This window comes from Brienomyrus brachyistius, chromosome 1 (genome assembly GCF_023856365.1).
Source record: "Brienomyrus brachyistius isolate T26 chromosome 1, BBRACH_0.4, whole genome shotgun sequence".
In the NCBI taxonomy this organism is placed as follows: Eukaryota; Metazoa; Chordata; class Actinopteri; order Osteoglossiformes; family Mormyridae; genus Brienomyrus; species Brienomyrus brachyistius.
In genome coordinates, this window is record NC_064533.1 from 38784470 (window position 1) to 38801706 (window position 17237).

The 17237-nt window shown below is 43.6% G+C and overlaps 1 protein-coding gene across 3 annotated transcripts in view; it reads left to right on the plus strand.

Annotated features, from left to right (window-relative positions):
• The first annotated feature begins 1615 nt into the window (after positions 1-1615).
• The window catches only part of LOC125749998 (neuronal membrane glycoprotein M6-b), a 33307-nt gene continuing 17685 nt past the window's right edge, over positions 1616-17237 (plus strand). Inside the window, exon 1 of one of the 3 annotated variants that reach the window (XM_049027333.1) lies at positions 1616-1794. In XM_049027333.1, the coding sequence (XP_048883290.1) occupies positions 1791-1794 (4 nt within the window). In that variant the 5' untranslated portion in view covers positions 1616-1790. Of the gene's footprint in view, positions 1795-16259; positions 16650-17237 lie in introns of those variants that run through there. The other 2 variants (XM_049027249.1, XM_049027426.1) reach the window with 2 other exon arrangements.

Genomic DNA, 17237 nt, shown 5'->3' on the forward strand with positions numbered 1-17237 from the left:
CATCCTGGCTTGTTCCCTGCCTCGTGCCCATTGCTTCCGGGATAGGCTCCAGACCCCCCGCGACCCAGTAGGATACGTAGTTTGGAAAATGGATGGATGGATATATCATTTGCCAAACATTCCAGCCCATGAAGGAATGGGGTGAGGGCCTATTTATTTGTGTGTGTGTGTGTGTGTGTGTGATTCATTGCAAGAAACATTTGACCACAGTCACACATTTCTGGATTAGTCTGGGAAATAGTAACAGTGAGTTATTTTCAAAGTGCTCTCAGTACGGGAATCGTTTCATTTATTTTCTCAGTATTAATTCATTGAACAAGAAAGTTCTATTACGATATTGACGTCAGGGTCACACCAAGTCAGTGTGATTTTACCGGAGCTCGATTGTCTAGGTAGCGATCGATGCGTCATGTTCAGACTGTTCACTCATTGTTTATCACTCATCTCAATGTAAACAGTTACTGCGTTACTGTGTTTGCTGTGTAGTATCTTGGAAAACAAGACACCGCCAGGCTTCGAAGGTTTCTGAATGTGGTCTGTATTATTCTGACTTTAATTATTGTTCTAATTACGGGAATCCTGCACAAAAGAGACTAGGAATTATGATTACCTGCTGTTATTTAAAATTAAAAGAAATTATTTTGCGTATTTAACAGTTTGCGGCTTCTTCCCGTCTGTCCTTGTCTGAGGGATGTTGGCCAAACCTAACCAGCTTCTCTTTGCCTGTTTTCTGATCATCGCCATGTGGATGGCTTGCTGGACCTCGGCACGTCCCGGGTAATTCGGAGCGACTTCATTTCGCGGTTGGTTCAGGGAGGGGGGCAGCTAGCACACAGGATAAGTTCACCTCTCCCCCCAATCCCCTCCACGACACACGTGAGGAGAAGCCCTTACGGATGGGCGTGTGTTACAGAGTGATGGAAGAAGCGTGCGGGTCGATTTACATCACGGACACACACGGCTCTCGAGAGGACCTCCGTCATACCACGTCTGTTAGTCAGCGTACACTGTATGTTCCGCAAAACTTAGATGTTGCAGTTGCAGTATAATTAATGTTATGCTGGTTTTTCTGTTAATCTGACTGAACACGACAGAATCGCAGGGATAGGTTAGCTGAAGACCATCTTCATTTGCAAATCTTTGTTTTGGTTACTCTGGTTTCATCCAAAAAGGGATGTAACAGTAAAACATACAAAAATATGCCTAAGATAGAATGTACAGCTGACTCTACTTGTTTAGTATTTCTGGGGAGGGGGCAGCTTTCAAAATGGAAGGCTTTACCTGTAACGAGTAAATTTTACGCCACTGGATAAAACAGGATAAACCTGAGGAGATCTAACTGAGAATGGAAAGGGTTGGCTGGCATGGTCAGTCATTGGGGAGCGCTGAAGCTTCACACCTCCACGGTTGTGGGGTTTATTCCCATCTCGACTGTGTTCTTAAAGTGTTAAAACATGCAGCTCAGTGATAGATATCTCCAGTGTGTGTGCCTTGCGATAGATAGACCGGCAATCTGGGGACCTGTACTAGATACATGGTTATGGAAGATAGGTAAGAATACGGCGAATTTTACGCCAGTTAGTTCCGTCGGTGAGTGTAATAATGAATAATGTATACTGACTGGAAGTCCTAGTGCGGTCCCGGTGCGTCCGATCTTGTCCCAGGACTGGTAACCTCGGCCAGTGACGTCAGCAGCCGTGGGGCGACTAGCGGAGCAGCGGCTGCACGGTGCAGTTAGTCCCACGGCACTGCTGAGGACGCGGCACCGTTTAACTTCTGCAGAAGACGACATGGGTACGTACTTTTTATTGTTGTTATTGCTTTTCCTAAAAAGATCCTCCACCTTTCATAAAACCGTGCGGAAGTAAACAAATACGAGCATAGTTATCAGTTCTGCACTGATTTTGATCAATTTGCTCCTAACAGGGTGTTCCTGCAAACAAAGTAAAGTTGTTTTAAGATCTGGCGTTTTTTTTTTTTTTTTTTACTGAGTAGATCGGTGCATTCGTTATTTTGTATATAGCATGTGGCTACAGTAGTAACCTAAATAATTCGGAGAAAGGGATTACAGATATAGTTAGTCTAAAGGATACCCACACTGAGTGGGGTCCATACTGGAAAGTCAAATGCTCACATAATCTTAGGTCTTCTTGAACTTTTACCCAGATTAACAGCCCTGAATGTCGTCAGATACTTCTGTTATTCCGGTTGATCTCCAAACGCACCGATTGACCTATCTGATCCATATTCACGCCTTGTGTGACTTTGTTCCCTGTTGCACATCGCACGTTTAATCCCTCTTTCACAAACTGGCTCCTGTTAACGCCCTTCTATCGGGCAAATGGGTTACTTGTTTCGATAGTCCTTTTCATTTGTAGCAGATGTTGAAACGATGTTGTGCGAGTTGTTTTGAACGGAGTGGTACTCCGCTTATTATCCTGTGCTAAACTTCAGCTTGTTGGGGAGACTTTCAGCGTTTATTCGCGCCAGGCATATCTTTAAAAGCATCAAGCTAGCAATCGACCTTATTGACTGTGTCTGTGGTCCAAACGCTATTCTCTGTGGCTTAAAGGCATGGTTTGGCACCCACATGTGTTTTGAATAACGTGCAACTGAAAAACCTCAGCAGTACGAAGGGAGGCTAGAATTCAAGCAGAATTCGGTCAGTTTCTGAGTGAGAAGTGTCTATCAAGTCGTGCTTCTGAATCCTGTGTATTGTTAGGGTTTATAGTAGTGATTTAAGGCAGTCTCATCCACCAAAAAGGGTTGTTAAATGAAGACTGCCGGTGTGGAAAAATAGTATTAAAAATGTTAATACAATAACTGCATGTCCATCCATGACTCTGGAGCAATTCTTAAATTACAGATGGACATGCAGTTATACTATTAGTATTTTTTGTGTTTATTCTGTAAATTATAATTATTGAGGGCTGTGACTGAGATGGTGAGACATAAAGGTGTTTTGCTGTTAGTTGATGTGCTTGATCCGACTGAAAACGGCAGTGACCTACCATGATCCTCCGGGAGGCTAAATGAAAAAACGTAGGGATGTCTTACAGCTTTGGGAGAAACATCAGCATCCAACTGGGAAATGGGGAGTTCTGTTCAGGAAGCCACCCTAAGGAGTCTTTAGCAATGGTGATGGCTGCAATGATGACTCAGCCTAGTCATACACTGGCAGAGATGTATTCAGTCAGCTGTTCCTGGAATGTGTTCTGGATGCCATCAGACCTTCCTCCACCCACTGTAAAGATGGGGGTTCACAAGGGGCTCCTGGTCACGTCAGGGGCTCTGAATTACTCTGCCCTGCCTCCCGTCACGCTCCAGCCTTTAGTGTTTGCCATCTGTCTCACTCAGTGTGAGTGAAGCTCACTCTCACAGGGATGGAAAGACCACCTTTTGGGGATTCCCATCACTTCTTAAACGCTCTCCTTGGACTTGGGGTCTACAGAGGCCCTGCTAACCAGATGGCACGTAGACATGTAAATGAAGAGGAAGTTCGCAGTGTAGACCTCAGTGACCTCTGCTTTGACAAGCGCCTCTCTGCCTCCTTTCCTTAGTCCCACACACTATCCCTATTGTCTAATGCCTGAAGTGAGAAATCTCAGCCAGTTGACAGGACAGTCAATTTAATTAGCTTGTGTATCAATACAAATTCTGTTGACTAAGTAGTGGTGGCACCTTCATGCTGTTCCAGAGTAGGGTTGCTGGTGAGGAGTGGTCTTGGTTGTAGGCTGCAGAAAGCATTCTCTTCTTTCTTGTGCTCTTATTCTTCCATGGCTGCTTGCTTAATATATTTTTTAATGCAGTGTGCTGGTTGAATTCCCTTCAAAATGCAATCTAACTCAAAATCGAACTAGACAAATAGCAGTTGGCAGATTTTTTATTTTTTTTTACACCAATGTCCAAGCTCCCAGTCTATTTGGGTTTTATACTTCAGTTCATTAGGTACTCAGGTTCTTTAAAATGAATTATATTTATTTCCCATATGTGATGCAAAATGTTAACAGAACCAATTCCTTTCCATTGACCCATCAGTAGGAGACTTTAGGTCCATTCTTGTTGTTATACATCATTTTGTCAGGTTCTGTGAAGTATGCATCATGACATTTGCCTTTTCTTTTTTCACTCTTTTAAGGGGTAAATTAATTTTTTCGGCCCCTGTTTTAAAGTAGGCGAGCATGTTTTCTCTCCATAATCTGGGCATGTCACCAGATCCCAGCAGAAGTGGAGTTTCTCAGAGCTGCATCACTGTCAGGAAAATGTTCTCCCTCTTGCAGAGCCGGGTATGTGTGAGGAACACACATCCTACTTGTATGTTAGTATTTTTTGTTTTTTTCTTCTGCCAGAGTGAGAGTCATGTGACTGTCACCTGCCCTCCCCCCCCCCCCCCCCCCCCAAGCTACTGTTGCTAAGCACCAACTGAATTGTAGCAAATCGCAATAGCTTGTCTGTGAGAATGGCATTGGTGATGGATTGCAGAACATTCTGGATAAAGCGATGGGTGTCTGAGAGGGTGGGATTTGGGGGGAGGGGTTTAAAGTTGACTGAAGAAAATGAAAGATAGCAGCAACCCTACTTTTAATATTTAAGTCAGTCTAACGACATTAAAATACCTTTATTACAGCTGCTATGTAGAGACCCACTGTGTGATTATGCAGGTTATTGAGGGAAAAAGACTGTTTACATATATTACCAATCATTAAGTCATAATTGTAATAGGCCAGTGGATTGAGTTTAATTTTTTTGCTTTCCTGATTTACGTTATGGGTCATATGGGTTATGGCAGTAAGTTTTTAGAATGGGTTAATTTACGTTTTAATGAAATGTCACTGCCTTTGTGATGTTCTACAGGCTATAATTTCTTAGCAGTTGCCTTTAGATATTGTGATTCACATGATAAATGGAATAAATCAGCCCTGAATATGAAAATTATGAGTCTTTCAGTTTTGCCCTGACAGCAGAAGTTGAAGTTGAAATTATATTTCTGTAAATTTGCTTTTTATTTAAATTGTTTTTCTTGCTGTCCAGCCTGTAGCGTTTTAAAATGACGAACTGTAATCTCAAACCGACCCAGAGATCTTTAGTCCTCTCTGTAGTGATACTCACTCTTCTCTGAAAACAATTCCTCATGCAATATGAAAATAAACTTAGCACATTTTTTTTTCCAGAAATGGAGGGCCAGTACATGCAAATTTATAGGCCTGAAAATTCTCCACTCTGTCGAAAGCCCCTGTGGATTACTATGCAACAGGGGGAAATCAGTTTATTCCAAGTTATGTTTAACTCTGCATAAGCAAGGTGCATAGATGTTACAATTTCCAAGTCATACATTTGTGGATGTTTTGTCCAAAGCAACTCTTGTATGTTTTGCATGTTGTGTGTTGCGTAATATCCGCCTCAGGAAACCAGCAATGTTGAAAAAAACTACCTTTAGGAAGCCAGTCGTGTTTCAGCACTGAGTCCTAGTCTCTAATAATTATGGTTGCTGTTGCTTTCAGCAAAGCAGTGGTGGATTTGGATTCATGTGCAGCTCTCGAGCATTGTGGTCTTCCAGGGCCTCCAGGCTGTGGCAGCTCTCCCGTAGTTCGCCAGGGAATTTTCAGGCCAGGAACGCTTGCCAGTGAGTGACTCAAGAAGACATGGATTTTCAAGAGAAGGACTCTTTAGTTGAGAGGTACTGTGACTCACACCTGTAAGTCTGCTTTAATCGTAAGAGATGCAATGGCTTATATGTAGCCGAGTCTTTCCTAGATTGGTTTACTCTCCCCAAAGACGTGGTTTTAAGCTGTTCGTTTTTTTTTCTTTTGGGGAATCACCCATAATGCAGCATTACCCTTTTGAGAATGTTCTGAGCTCGGGGCGCACTGCATTTTTGGCGATTGTTGCCAAGACGGTCTAGTTTGTGGGATTTCCTCCACGACGTTGGAAATCTTACCATAGCTAATGAGTTTTCCTGAGCAGTGTAAAGTTTGGAAAAATTACTAACTTCTGTTGAGAATATGTGAGCGAAGCCTGGAATATTACCCTTATTTTTCATCGTCCTCCCCTTTGTTGTGTTGACGTGGCAACCATCTTTTGGATGCTTGCCATTAAGACAGCGCTGTTAATTTGTGCAACTTAATAAGTCTTCTGTAGACAAAGGGGGCCTTTGTTTATTGTGATATGAAATGATAGGAATGGGGCACCCCGATGGGAGTGAGCTCTCAAGCAAAGAGCTGTGTCCCCTGAATCTCAATGGGGGCCCATTCAGAAGCACACGGTCGGGGGTGGGAGTTTGTGGGTACGGCCCAAACGCCATTGAGTTCCCACTGTTGACCGTTAATTTGTGTTCGACTCACATCCCTGCTTGGTGGAAATGGGGTAAAATGTAAAGCGCTGTGGGAAAGAGACCTCAGTGAGGTGTAGTGCTTATGATCTGACTGGCAGCGGCATGGCAAAAGATTTGTTGTCTTCTAGCTGCCATCCGTACACTGCACCATGGTTAATGAGTGAACTCCCACGGCCAAACAACATAGCCTCGCACACCTTTTTTTACTATTATAGATGCATGGCTCAACTGTAGCTCAGTAGAAAGCTCAAAAGTGCGCTTTTTGTGATATGGTCAGGTTTTGTTTTTCATGGTCAGTGTGCATTTGTGGAATTAAATTGGACTGACCCAGCAACAATTTGACCGCATTCCTAATTCACTCGTTTGGCGGGCACTGCTCCCCCCTTTTTCATTTTTTCTCTTTCTCTGCCCAGATTTGAGGCAATGTTTTCAGACCGGCCTGTCCTGGCGACGTCGGCCTTGATGCAGGTTTTGTCTTGCAGCCAGAGCTCTGTCGCACCGGAAACCTCGAGCCGTCCCAAACTGATTTGCTTAGCAGACGTGTTTCCCTCCCGAAGCCCAGCTGTACGTTTAACCCACTCGCTCGCCATGGAGTTTACCCAGGTAGTCAATGAGGTAGACTCCTCGGCATCTGAAACACTCAAGTCCCCTCCGATGGCTGCCCTCTTAACCGCTAATGCACTGTGGCGACCCAAGAAGCTGTCACGGAGTGAGGGAAGAACTGCTGAAATCTAATTACATAACTCAGTGATCAGATTTTCCCTGACGCGTAAGCCCCATTTAGCCTAATACATTCCGTGTGTTGGATTCCTGAAGCTCTCTGTTAGTGTGAAGGATCAGTGTGTTAATTTCTGTGAAGTTCCCAGAGACGTCATGCGACTATGTATTAATCATCTGTCCATTTTCTGTCCACATTTATCCTGCGCTCAGGGACCTGGTGTGTGTGTGCCTGTGTGTTTGTCTATATACATATACGTGTGTGGGTGTTTTTATACATTAGATAGGTGTTAGACAAGGAAGTCTGAATTTGCTGTTGGGGCTGTATATTCTGCCTTTACTCTGGCTGCGTGTGTGTCTGTGTGTCTCCACTTCACACTCTAAGGCTTTTCTCAACCAGTCCGTCGGCATCCCTGAGACGGTCTACATTTTTACTCCCTTGCAACTCTCATTTTTACTCCCTTGCAAGTCTCCCTCGTCTGTGTTGAGCAAGTAAATGTTTTATTTTTCCTTCTGGGCTCACCTGTTGTCCTCTGGAGGAATTTTCTTAAACGGGAGGAGATTTGGCCAGTCATACAGACATAATACATCACACCCACTAAGCATTAATCTATTTCCCATTCATCAGAGCAATTCTTAAATATAGACTGGGTTATATTTGCCAGTAAAATCATTGTACAAAACGTCCATAAAATTCTATGTGTAAGATTTCTTGCAGCCGGCGATCAGGTGTCCTCGAAGCAGGGGCAGTCTGAGTGGCGTCGGAGGAAGGTGACGATGTTCTGCTTTTATTTAAGCCAGCAGGGGGCATTCGGATCTCAGTCCATGCCCTCTGCTTGGTTTGCTCTCACACCCTGTCCCGGTGGGAGTGGTTCAGCGGACTCACTCAGCCGCTTCCAAGTGAAAACACCTCCTCCTCTTACAGATGCAAGTGGCACAGAGTACCAACCTCAACAGCAGTCCGGAACCCCAGAGGTGACTCTCTTACCCCATTTAAGCTTCCTTCCCGTCTGTCAGGATCCTCTGGGGGTATGCTGTGGTCACGTCAGAAGGCTTGAAATACCATAAAAAAAGTCATTTTTACCTTTTGGTGGTTTGTAGTTTATATTTCATGAAAATTTAACATGAAACACTGCATTTGCAGAGCACCCATAATGCAAAGCAGAGGCACATTTTGCAGGCTAATCATTCATAGTCTTTACACTGTTTCCAAAGCATCTTAAAAGGAAACCACTCGTCTGGGTTTGTGAAGCACAGGCAAACATATTTTCTATTGTTGATTTTGAATTTGGCATGTGTTCATTTTTTGTTTAACAAGTATGTATGTCAGTGATTTTTATGGTATTTGTATCATGCATTTCATGTGTAGTATTTGTAATTTTCTTGGTCACCCATATCATTTCTAAATCACTCCAGTACCCGTCTTCGATGTTACTTTGTGTGTTTTGTCGTGAATACTTCCCATATAGCTGGGAACCAGTTTCTTTTCTGAAAAGAGGAAAAAGTGATTTGGGTGGGGAAGAGCTCTGGTGGATTCCACATTGAGATGTTGCCGTCGCCCCCCACCACTCCCCCCCCCCTTTGTGAATCTGACCACGGCTATAGACTCTTTAAGGTGAGGCTTCTTTTCTTGACTGTGGGAGTGTTGGCTAAGTCTGTTTCAAAGGCGCTGGTTGAGTTGCACCCTTGGCCGCTGTCCCAGCAGTCCATTCAGCCACTCACAGATAGCCCTTTGTGCCGTGCCCCCTTCAGTACAGCTGCTAAACAAAAATAACAACAGCAGGCTTTGGGGGCTCTCGCATGCAGCTGGGTAGCCGTGGATAGCATGAAAAAGCAAGCCGAACTATAACAGACCTTCACTAAGAGGCGGCGCTAGTTCCCATTCCTGAAGCAGCCAGCCGTCCCCAAAGATCCTGGTCAGTGGACACACGCTAGATGCCACAGTCTGTAACACTTCTGTCCATGTCCAGGGTGCGTGTTTTGTAGGTAGTTAATCACAGCGGGTGGATGCTCTCTGTAGAACTGAAGACCGAAGCTTTGCGAGGTTTGGTGCATCTGTTGCAGAAGGAGCCTGGTATATACTTTTAGCAAATCAAAGTCTATTATTCAACTGAATGAGTGACAGAGAAAATACCCAGGAATAGCGGATGGATGGATGAATGGAAAATATTGCACTGTATAATGCATAAAGAATACATAACTCTTTGTAACTGCTGTATGGCTTAAAACTGATATCACTGTTTCTGCAACACAAAATGGTCCTTATGGTCTGTATAAATCAGCTGAATATGTGGGGCGCATGTTAAAGAATGTTTGTACAAGAAGTCATTGATGATATAGGACTCTAAATGGCATTAGTTTCTGTGGGCTACAAACCCCACAATTGTAGCCTTGAAATGTAGCTGCTCTGTCTCGCGCATTCTGTGGTGATTTGGATTAAACCTACATTGTTTCTTTTCACTCATCTGTAAAATAGGCACCAAAGTGAGTTCCAAAATAGCACAGTTTCCCTCTGGATCGAAGGACAGCTGCAGGAAACCCAAATGCTTGTGGTTTGGGACTGAGACACCAGAGGATGTGTCAGAATCGAGATTTTGGGTTAGAACTTTATGGTCAAAACAAGTTTTTACCAGCCTCACAGATAGTCTTGGGTAACATGGAGTCTAGGCAACCAAGCGCAAACATAAAATGATGCCTATGCCGGAATGTTTATTAATTCTAACAGTCTTTAAAATTACACTGAAATCAGGTGTTCATCTTCAATAGATTTCATTCAATAAGCTCATTAAAATTCATTTCATCAGTATTCATTTAATTACCCAACTTAAGTGCTTGTTTTTACATGACAGCTTGTCTTGCTTTCACCTAGCATGTGACAGCGAACAGGCAGGTTAAGGATTTGCCTTATGTGGAGGCCCAGTGACATGCCTGGGGGTCCCAGCTGGTAATTGCTGATTTTGCATGCTGATGGACCGGACCAAAGCTGTCGGGGTTCGGGGATGAAGACGGGGTACCTGTCATACTCAATGGGGGGTGTGGCAGGTAGGGCTATGGTGGTGGGATGCTAAGACAGGAAACTGATTTGCTTCATTTGCATGAGCGATATATGCAAATGTAAGCAGCTGTTTCCTCTCAGTAATATTCATAAATGTGACCCCAGGGATTATCTGCATCGCAGGCTTTCTGCATCACCGAGCGGCACACGCCACACTCTCTGTTCTGCTATTTCTCGCCCTAGATAGAGCCGTGGGCATGAAATGGCCCTGAGGATGCAGCAGATCAAGTAGCTATCAGGGCCCTTCAGAATGGGAGTGATTAGCTGACCTCAGCACATGATATGGCATGCGGAATTCACAAGAACACCTGTGTATAAAAATAAATGGATACGACGATAAATGTCAAACATTAGTCCAAAAAACAAAGGTTATCAAAAATCTCTCCTCGCTATCATCATTGAAGAGTAATAGTATTGTAATAGTATTGTAGTAATGGTCTCTTCAGGAGTCTAGCGTCTCCCGCATTACCATGGAAACCCTGGGGCTTTTGTGGGCAGCCAAGGTGCTGACATAAGTTGCTCCATTTCTATTCTTGTAGCGTTATCCACAGAGCCAAGCACTTCCCTGCAAATCACAGCCCATCCAAGCGGCCCCTCTACCATTTGGATGTTGTAGCTTCAAGTAGATGCAGAGGTACTATTTGATGTCTAAGCTGAATGTTTTGTGTGAATAAATCACTGTTCATTCTCAGCCTCATCCCAAGATTCTTTTGAGGGACCTATATGTGAAGCTCTGTTTTTGTTTTATTTCATTGGGAGTTTTTGTTTACAGTTTCACCCGTAACATTTGATGATATTCACAAATTTCAGTCACCGCAAAGACAAGGGAAGCTGCTTCTTCTGAGTTTTAAAAAACATCCAGTGCATAACAGGGAGCAGTAGCTTAGCAGTGTCCAGGAAAATTTGGGGTAGCGAGAAGCTGTCTCATTTCTGTCCTGTTTTCTAGACCATACTTATCCTTAATCTCACATTTCCAGTGCCATTATATCGCCTGCAGTTTTGGTCTTTTGAATTGACTGGGATGGAGTAAACCAATGAGATTTTGAATTTCACATGTTACACTTTTCAGCATTATGCTTTGTTGATTTTTTTTAAAGTGTTGAAAGATTTTGAGATTTCACCATTTACACCTTCGCTGTGTGTGTGTGTGTGTGTGTGTGTGTGTGTGTGTATATATATATATAATATCACTTTACTTGAGAGAGAGCTGAGATGAATTTGATGACCCGTAGATGAAAAGTAAATGTTCTGCTGTTGAGTCGGGCATGTGTTAGTGCTGTAATGTACTGCGGTCCAAAAGGAGCTCATCAAAGTGATCTTGCGTAGTCTGCTTCTGCTAGTCAGTTTTTAGTTACCGTAAATGCAGATCTCTGCTTGACTGCACATGTAAACAGCTTAAATGTAAACAGGTATCACCAGTTTGTTCTAGAATACACCCACTAGTTTGTTGGGGTTTTGTTTTGGAGTAATTAATGTGAGGAGAGTAATACTGTCTGAATAATTGCTCATTACAGTGCAAATTATTCAACTTATGAAGGATTAAGTGGGTTAAAGCTGTTCATTGTTGGACTGACCTATTGTAAGATTATCTCTACCTAAGTAACATGGTTACAAGGTGGCTAATCGGATCAATTCTGCACAGCAGGAATTGAATAAGAGCAACAAAATTGTGAAATCCTTTAACTTTTAGCCAGCAGGTGGGAAAGCAACCAAGAGCTAACTTTTTCCCTGATGGTTTTGGTTCTAAACCCAGGAGATGAACTGGTTAACTGGTTTTTACCCATGAATAAGTGTGGCTATAAAAGAGAGCCTTGTTTCTGAGTATGTGGACAACATCATCGTTCCTTAGTTACAGGATTAAACAACGAAGAGACAAAATAATAAATGTCCACATGATGGTTTGTCGACATGCATCCATTGTGTGTGCTGTGGTACGCTGTTACCCTGAAGCGCTGTGGTCTGTGAAGAGCTTTTTTTGTACAGCTTTTCCACTCTTTTTTTATATATATTTTTTAATATAGCATCATTTAATCAAAGTTTTTGCATCCACTCTGTTGTGGATCATGTAAGGCTAACTATCTTTTTTTTACAAGGTTGTAAAGCATGCATGGCTGTGTGTGGATATAATTATGCTTTTTTTCTTAGTTTCTTTTGGGTGGGGGCTTAAGGGATGTCTGACTTGCTGTTTATTGCTTGTCCGATTATCTGCAGTGCTGCAGGGATGTTACTGGGTCATTACTGAAGTGAATCCGGTGGTCCCTTTTTTCGTGTTTTGTTGTAAATAAGCATTGGGAGCAAATATGTAGGAATTTCTTAGGAGGGAAGCGGTTGGAGAACATGAACGTAAGTATAGTACTGTCCATTACTAAAAAGAGAGCCCATATCTGTCCTTCAGAGGTACCTAATGGGCAAGTCTCATAACATTTTGCTTCAGGCTGCAAACCTTTTGCTCCGTGTCCTATGAGGAAAGCTAATTTTAGATGCTGGTCTTTCTCCCTAAAACCACATCTTCTGTTGACTGAAACCTCACAGCCACACAAAGTCACAGCATCACAATAAACATCATGTTTCCAAGGGCAGCAAGAAAATCTGTTCTAGCTTGTATATGTCTATTGTATTTGCTTTAAATTTCTGTGTGTGTGTGTGTGTGTGTGTGTGTGTGTGTGTGTTTCTGTGCTGAAAACTTTTACAAAGGCTTATGAAACAGTACATGGTATGGAGGGTTTTTGCTTAATCGTTCACTATTTTATTAAAATCCTAACTGAGGGATCAAATTGTATTGTGAAAATCTTTCAGATATTACTTTACAGCACGTTTTTTATTTTTTAAAATAATAAAAATTTTTCTATATTAATCTCTTTATGAAACCATAGTTGGATCATGAATCCATTCGTAGCAGCCTTGCATTGAGGAGCGCTTGTTCCATTTCCGGCTCTCGTCATTGGTAATGTGACGATGTTTCTAAGCACCCATCAGCCCCACAGTTGGGGGCTTTTACGTATCTTATGGACCATTATTCCCTATATTATCTTGTTGGAATAACCTCTTGTGGGTCATTATGATTCTTTTGTTATGAATGTTGAATTGCCATTTGTCCTGGGAAACAAACAACCCATGGGGGGGTTTATGGAACCATAACTGATCTAATGAGATTTTTTGTTTGCAGTTTCCCCATCCCAGCTGTGTGCAGACAGACTGGAATAAACAGGGTAATCAACCCAAGACTCGCGTTTTCCCAAAATAAACATTAGCCAACATGTACATACCCAGAATACCTTGGTCCAGCTTGACGACGCTGGAAACAAGCATTTGTGCTCATGCTTCTTGCGTTCAAGCAACTTCTGCAGTGTTTCCATTTAATTCCCATTTAATTTCCATTTAAAACCAGCCTCTATTCTGTCAATATACTTTGTTTTTCCTTTCCCGGTTTCCCTTTCTAGGCTGCTTAACATTGTATTTTTTTGCAGATAATTTAATCTAATAATATAGGTGTTAAGGGCCTTACTCAAGGGCCCAACAGTGAAATCACTCTGCTGGGCCAGAGCTTCGAACTGGCGGCCACCTGATCACAGGTCGAGCGCCCTAACCTACTGAGCCACACCCCATCCCAGGTCCATCCACATGGAGCTACTGCTCGTTCGCTCAGGGTCAGGGTGGTGCTGCTATTTCTTGAGTCTCGCGTGTCACACCTACAGTGATCTGGAAGGTCGGAGTCGAGCAGACATGGGAAGACATGAGCTGAAGCTGAAATAATCCTCACAGATGTCTTCCAAGCCACCACACCATCGTCATTTGTTTACTTAATTGGTGGGGGGGGGGATTTTAGGACAGTGCACAGTGAACTCTCTGCACACCCCAGGCTTGGATGAGGTGAATGATTATGTAGCACATCAGAATGCATGTGTTACATAATGGGTGAGCTATTATGCACCAGGGGGGGCCCTGAATGGGATCCGGGAGCTTCCAGTCACCCGTGTAAATTCGGGGGAGGGCTTTCTCATAGACGGGGTGCCCCATGTGAGCTCATGTACACTGTATGGAGAATCGGCGATTGTCCTGTTTAACAAATCAGGCCGACCAAAAGATTGTAAGACATTTAAGCCAAATAACTCTGAATAGATATTTTTTCCTGGATTGAGGGTTTCTAAAACCATATTCATACCAAAACAGTATAATCCCCCCCCCCCCAACCCCATTAACATAGTCAAACAATGTTAAAGACAAATTGCTGTCATGTTATAGCTGGGACAGACTGTGAGCTTCGAACTCAGGTTAAGGGTGCAGCTACAGTGCTAAAGAACAAGCTAACCGATAATTAAAAAGAACCCGAGATGTATGTCTGAGTCTGAAAGGTCGTATAACCAGAGGGTGTTCCTGCCTTGTAGATCTAAAGTTAACAAATTAAGCTACAGTTACATAACTTATGTACATGAGAATTTTAAAAAAGGTCCTGGATTTGAAATGCTTTTTGTTAATAGGAGTATGATGAGACCTTTCTGGATTTTATTTAGATTTATTTCTTAATTTATTTTTAAACCCTTCCTCAGTCTCAGGTACCAGAACAATGTAGAGTCTCCCTCAATATGACACCACCATGGCATTGATTCGATCCACAAACTGAGGTGTTCATTGAAGTATGATTTACCAGCAGATGAGCAAACCAGGAAGTGGATTCTGTTGTGAGAGCTGAAGCACCAGAGCGAGAAGGACATGCACCACACATTCCATGCGGGTTTTTGGAGCTGCGTAGGGTCTGCATGAGCTGATGGTTTACTCTACACGCTCCATCCCAGTACCAGTATTAGCTGATAGGATGCTCCCCTCGGAAGATGACGCCCTAGGCAACTGCCTATGTCTCATAGGATTGACCAGCCCTGCTCCATCCATCCATCCATCCTTTGGTGCACTGGATCCTTCAAGCAAGTGATAGTTGCTATATCTTGTTGACGGAATGATAACAGCGAAGGAGTTGGGCAGGGCGTCAGACTAACACCCAGGCGAGGTTTTGCAGGCTCCTCCCCAAGGACCATGCTGATGGAGAACTTTGATGGAACCCAATGACGATGCTCTTCTCCTAGTGGCATGTTCTGAGCCACCATGTTATATCTGAAATATTGCAATGCTTTTTTTAAACAACTGGGAGTCAGACAGAGGAAATGCAGTGAAATCCACACCTGCTCAGGATGGTTCCTCTTTTCTTTCTGTCTGCAGTCTGCTCACGTGGACGGCGAATGAAACATGTGGTTACAATTTTTTTTTTAGGGGGAGGGGGCTTCCTAGTTCCTGGGCCACTCGTATATTTAGAATATGGGTTTCATTTGAAGGCCTTTGTTGTGGGGAGCCATAAATTCTTTTTAGAAGGATGAATGTGAACTGAGGGCTATAAATGCTCTACCATCTTGGTGCAAAATGTTAGGCCCCAGGGACTGCAGACGAGCAGCTCGCAATAGGAAATTCGCCATTTGAGCCTCTGTAGCTTAGTTAACGCAGTGATGGACCTGTGCTTTCGGGGGTGACCACTGCCACAGAGTCCTGTGTTTCTCCCATTGCCCTGCAACATCCTCCCTACATGTTCAGTGTCTGTGAGCGCATGTGCAAATTATTGGCTTGAGAAGTTCCCACTTCGTCGTATCTGCCCCCCTTCTGGCGCCCCATGAAGTTTTGTGTCCGTGAGAACCTGTGGCCACAGACGTACCCCCCCTTCCCCCAGGCTGGAACACTTCAGCCTCATTAGCATGCGATGCCCATCTCATTCTCAACGTTCCAGCCAAACAAATGTGTCTCATCCGCCTCTCCTTCCTGCACTTCTCTCTCCTCCTTCCCACTAATCCCTCTCTCCTTTACATACACCTAGGGCAGTGGGGGTGCATAGAGTGTCATATTTAATAGCTCTCCTCCATCCCTCAACTGAGCTTCAATCGGAAGGGGACAGCGGAGATAGTGTAATCATGCAGTTACCCCCCTGGACACAGTCTGCTCTGTGGCCTTTTTCCTCAGATAAGCATCAATGCTCTCCGATGCATCTGTTGCAATGATGCTTCTGTTCCACTGTGACTCATAGCTACAGCACAACCCCATGTGATTTGGGTGGTTTTTAAAAGCAGGTGGGGGTGGCTGTTGTAAGATTATATTCTATGCTGTAGCCTACAATCACAATGGCAAAGAAAAGCTTTCTACCCTGTATGTATGATTGCAAGTGGCATCTGGTCAGAGATCGAGCCAAGAGAATCACTTATGGACCGCTACACTGAAATAATCAGGCGAGACCCTTTGCATCTTGGGACGTGATATACAGACGAGCTGTGTGGCACTCCTTCACAAGAGCTAGAGAAAGAGAGAGTGTGAGAGAGAGAAGGGGAGAGAGGGAGTGAGAGAGAGAGAGAGAGAGAGAGAGAGGGAGGGAGGGAGAAAAAGCCAGGGTAGGCAGACGAGAGAGAGCGGAGAAAAGAAGTATTTGTAGATAACGGGCGATTTTGGTTGATGGGATGAAACCAGCCATGGAAACCACAGCAGAAGAGAACCAGGAGCTTAAACAGGAGAAAAGAGGTACGATATATTTGTGTGTGTGTGTTTGTGTGTGTGTGTGTGTGTGTGTGTTTTTTTTTCCCTTATGCAGGCTTTTTAAGCCACGCTTCAGCTTTGGTTTTTGAAATACAAAAACAGGATGGTCTCAGTGGGGGATTCACTCACACTCAGCGTGTTATCTAAGGCAGAGCGCTGCATTTTGCTAATAGCCTTTATCGTGTCAATTTGACCAGTGTATATAACCTTTTTGTTTTGTGTTTAGCTGTGTCGAACTGTAAAGCGTGTAACCTGGGATGTGACAGAGATCAAACATTTGACAGAGGGAACTTGCTGTCCACTTTGGTTTTGCTAAACGGTCGATGAATCGCCACTAATCATTGTATCGTTGACAGTTCCTGTGGTGTTTTTTAACGTCCCTGTGCAGTCGTGCTAATCAGCTGGGTCTGTGCAGGAAGGTTAATGACCACATCTATTGTCATTGTGTAACATATTCATACTACGTCATAGCACGCTCTGTTCAACACGTAGGGGCTGTCCATCTGTCACAAACCACAGGTCCGGGGATGCCTGACGGATTTGGGGATTGATGCAGGTACAAAACGCAAAGAC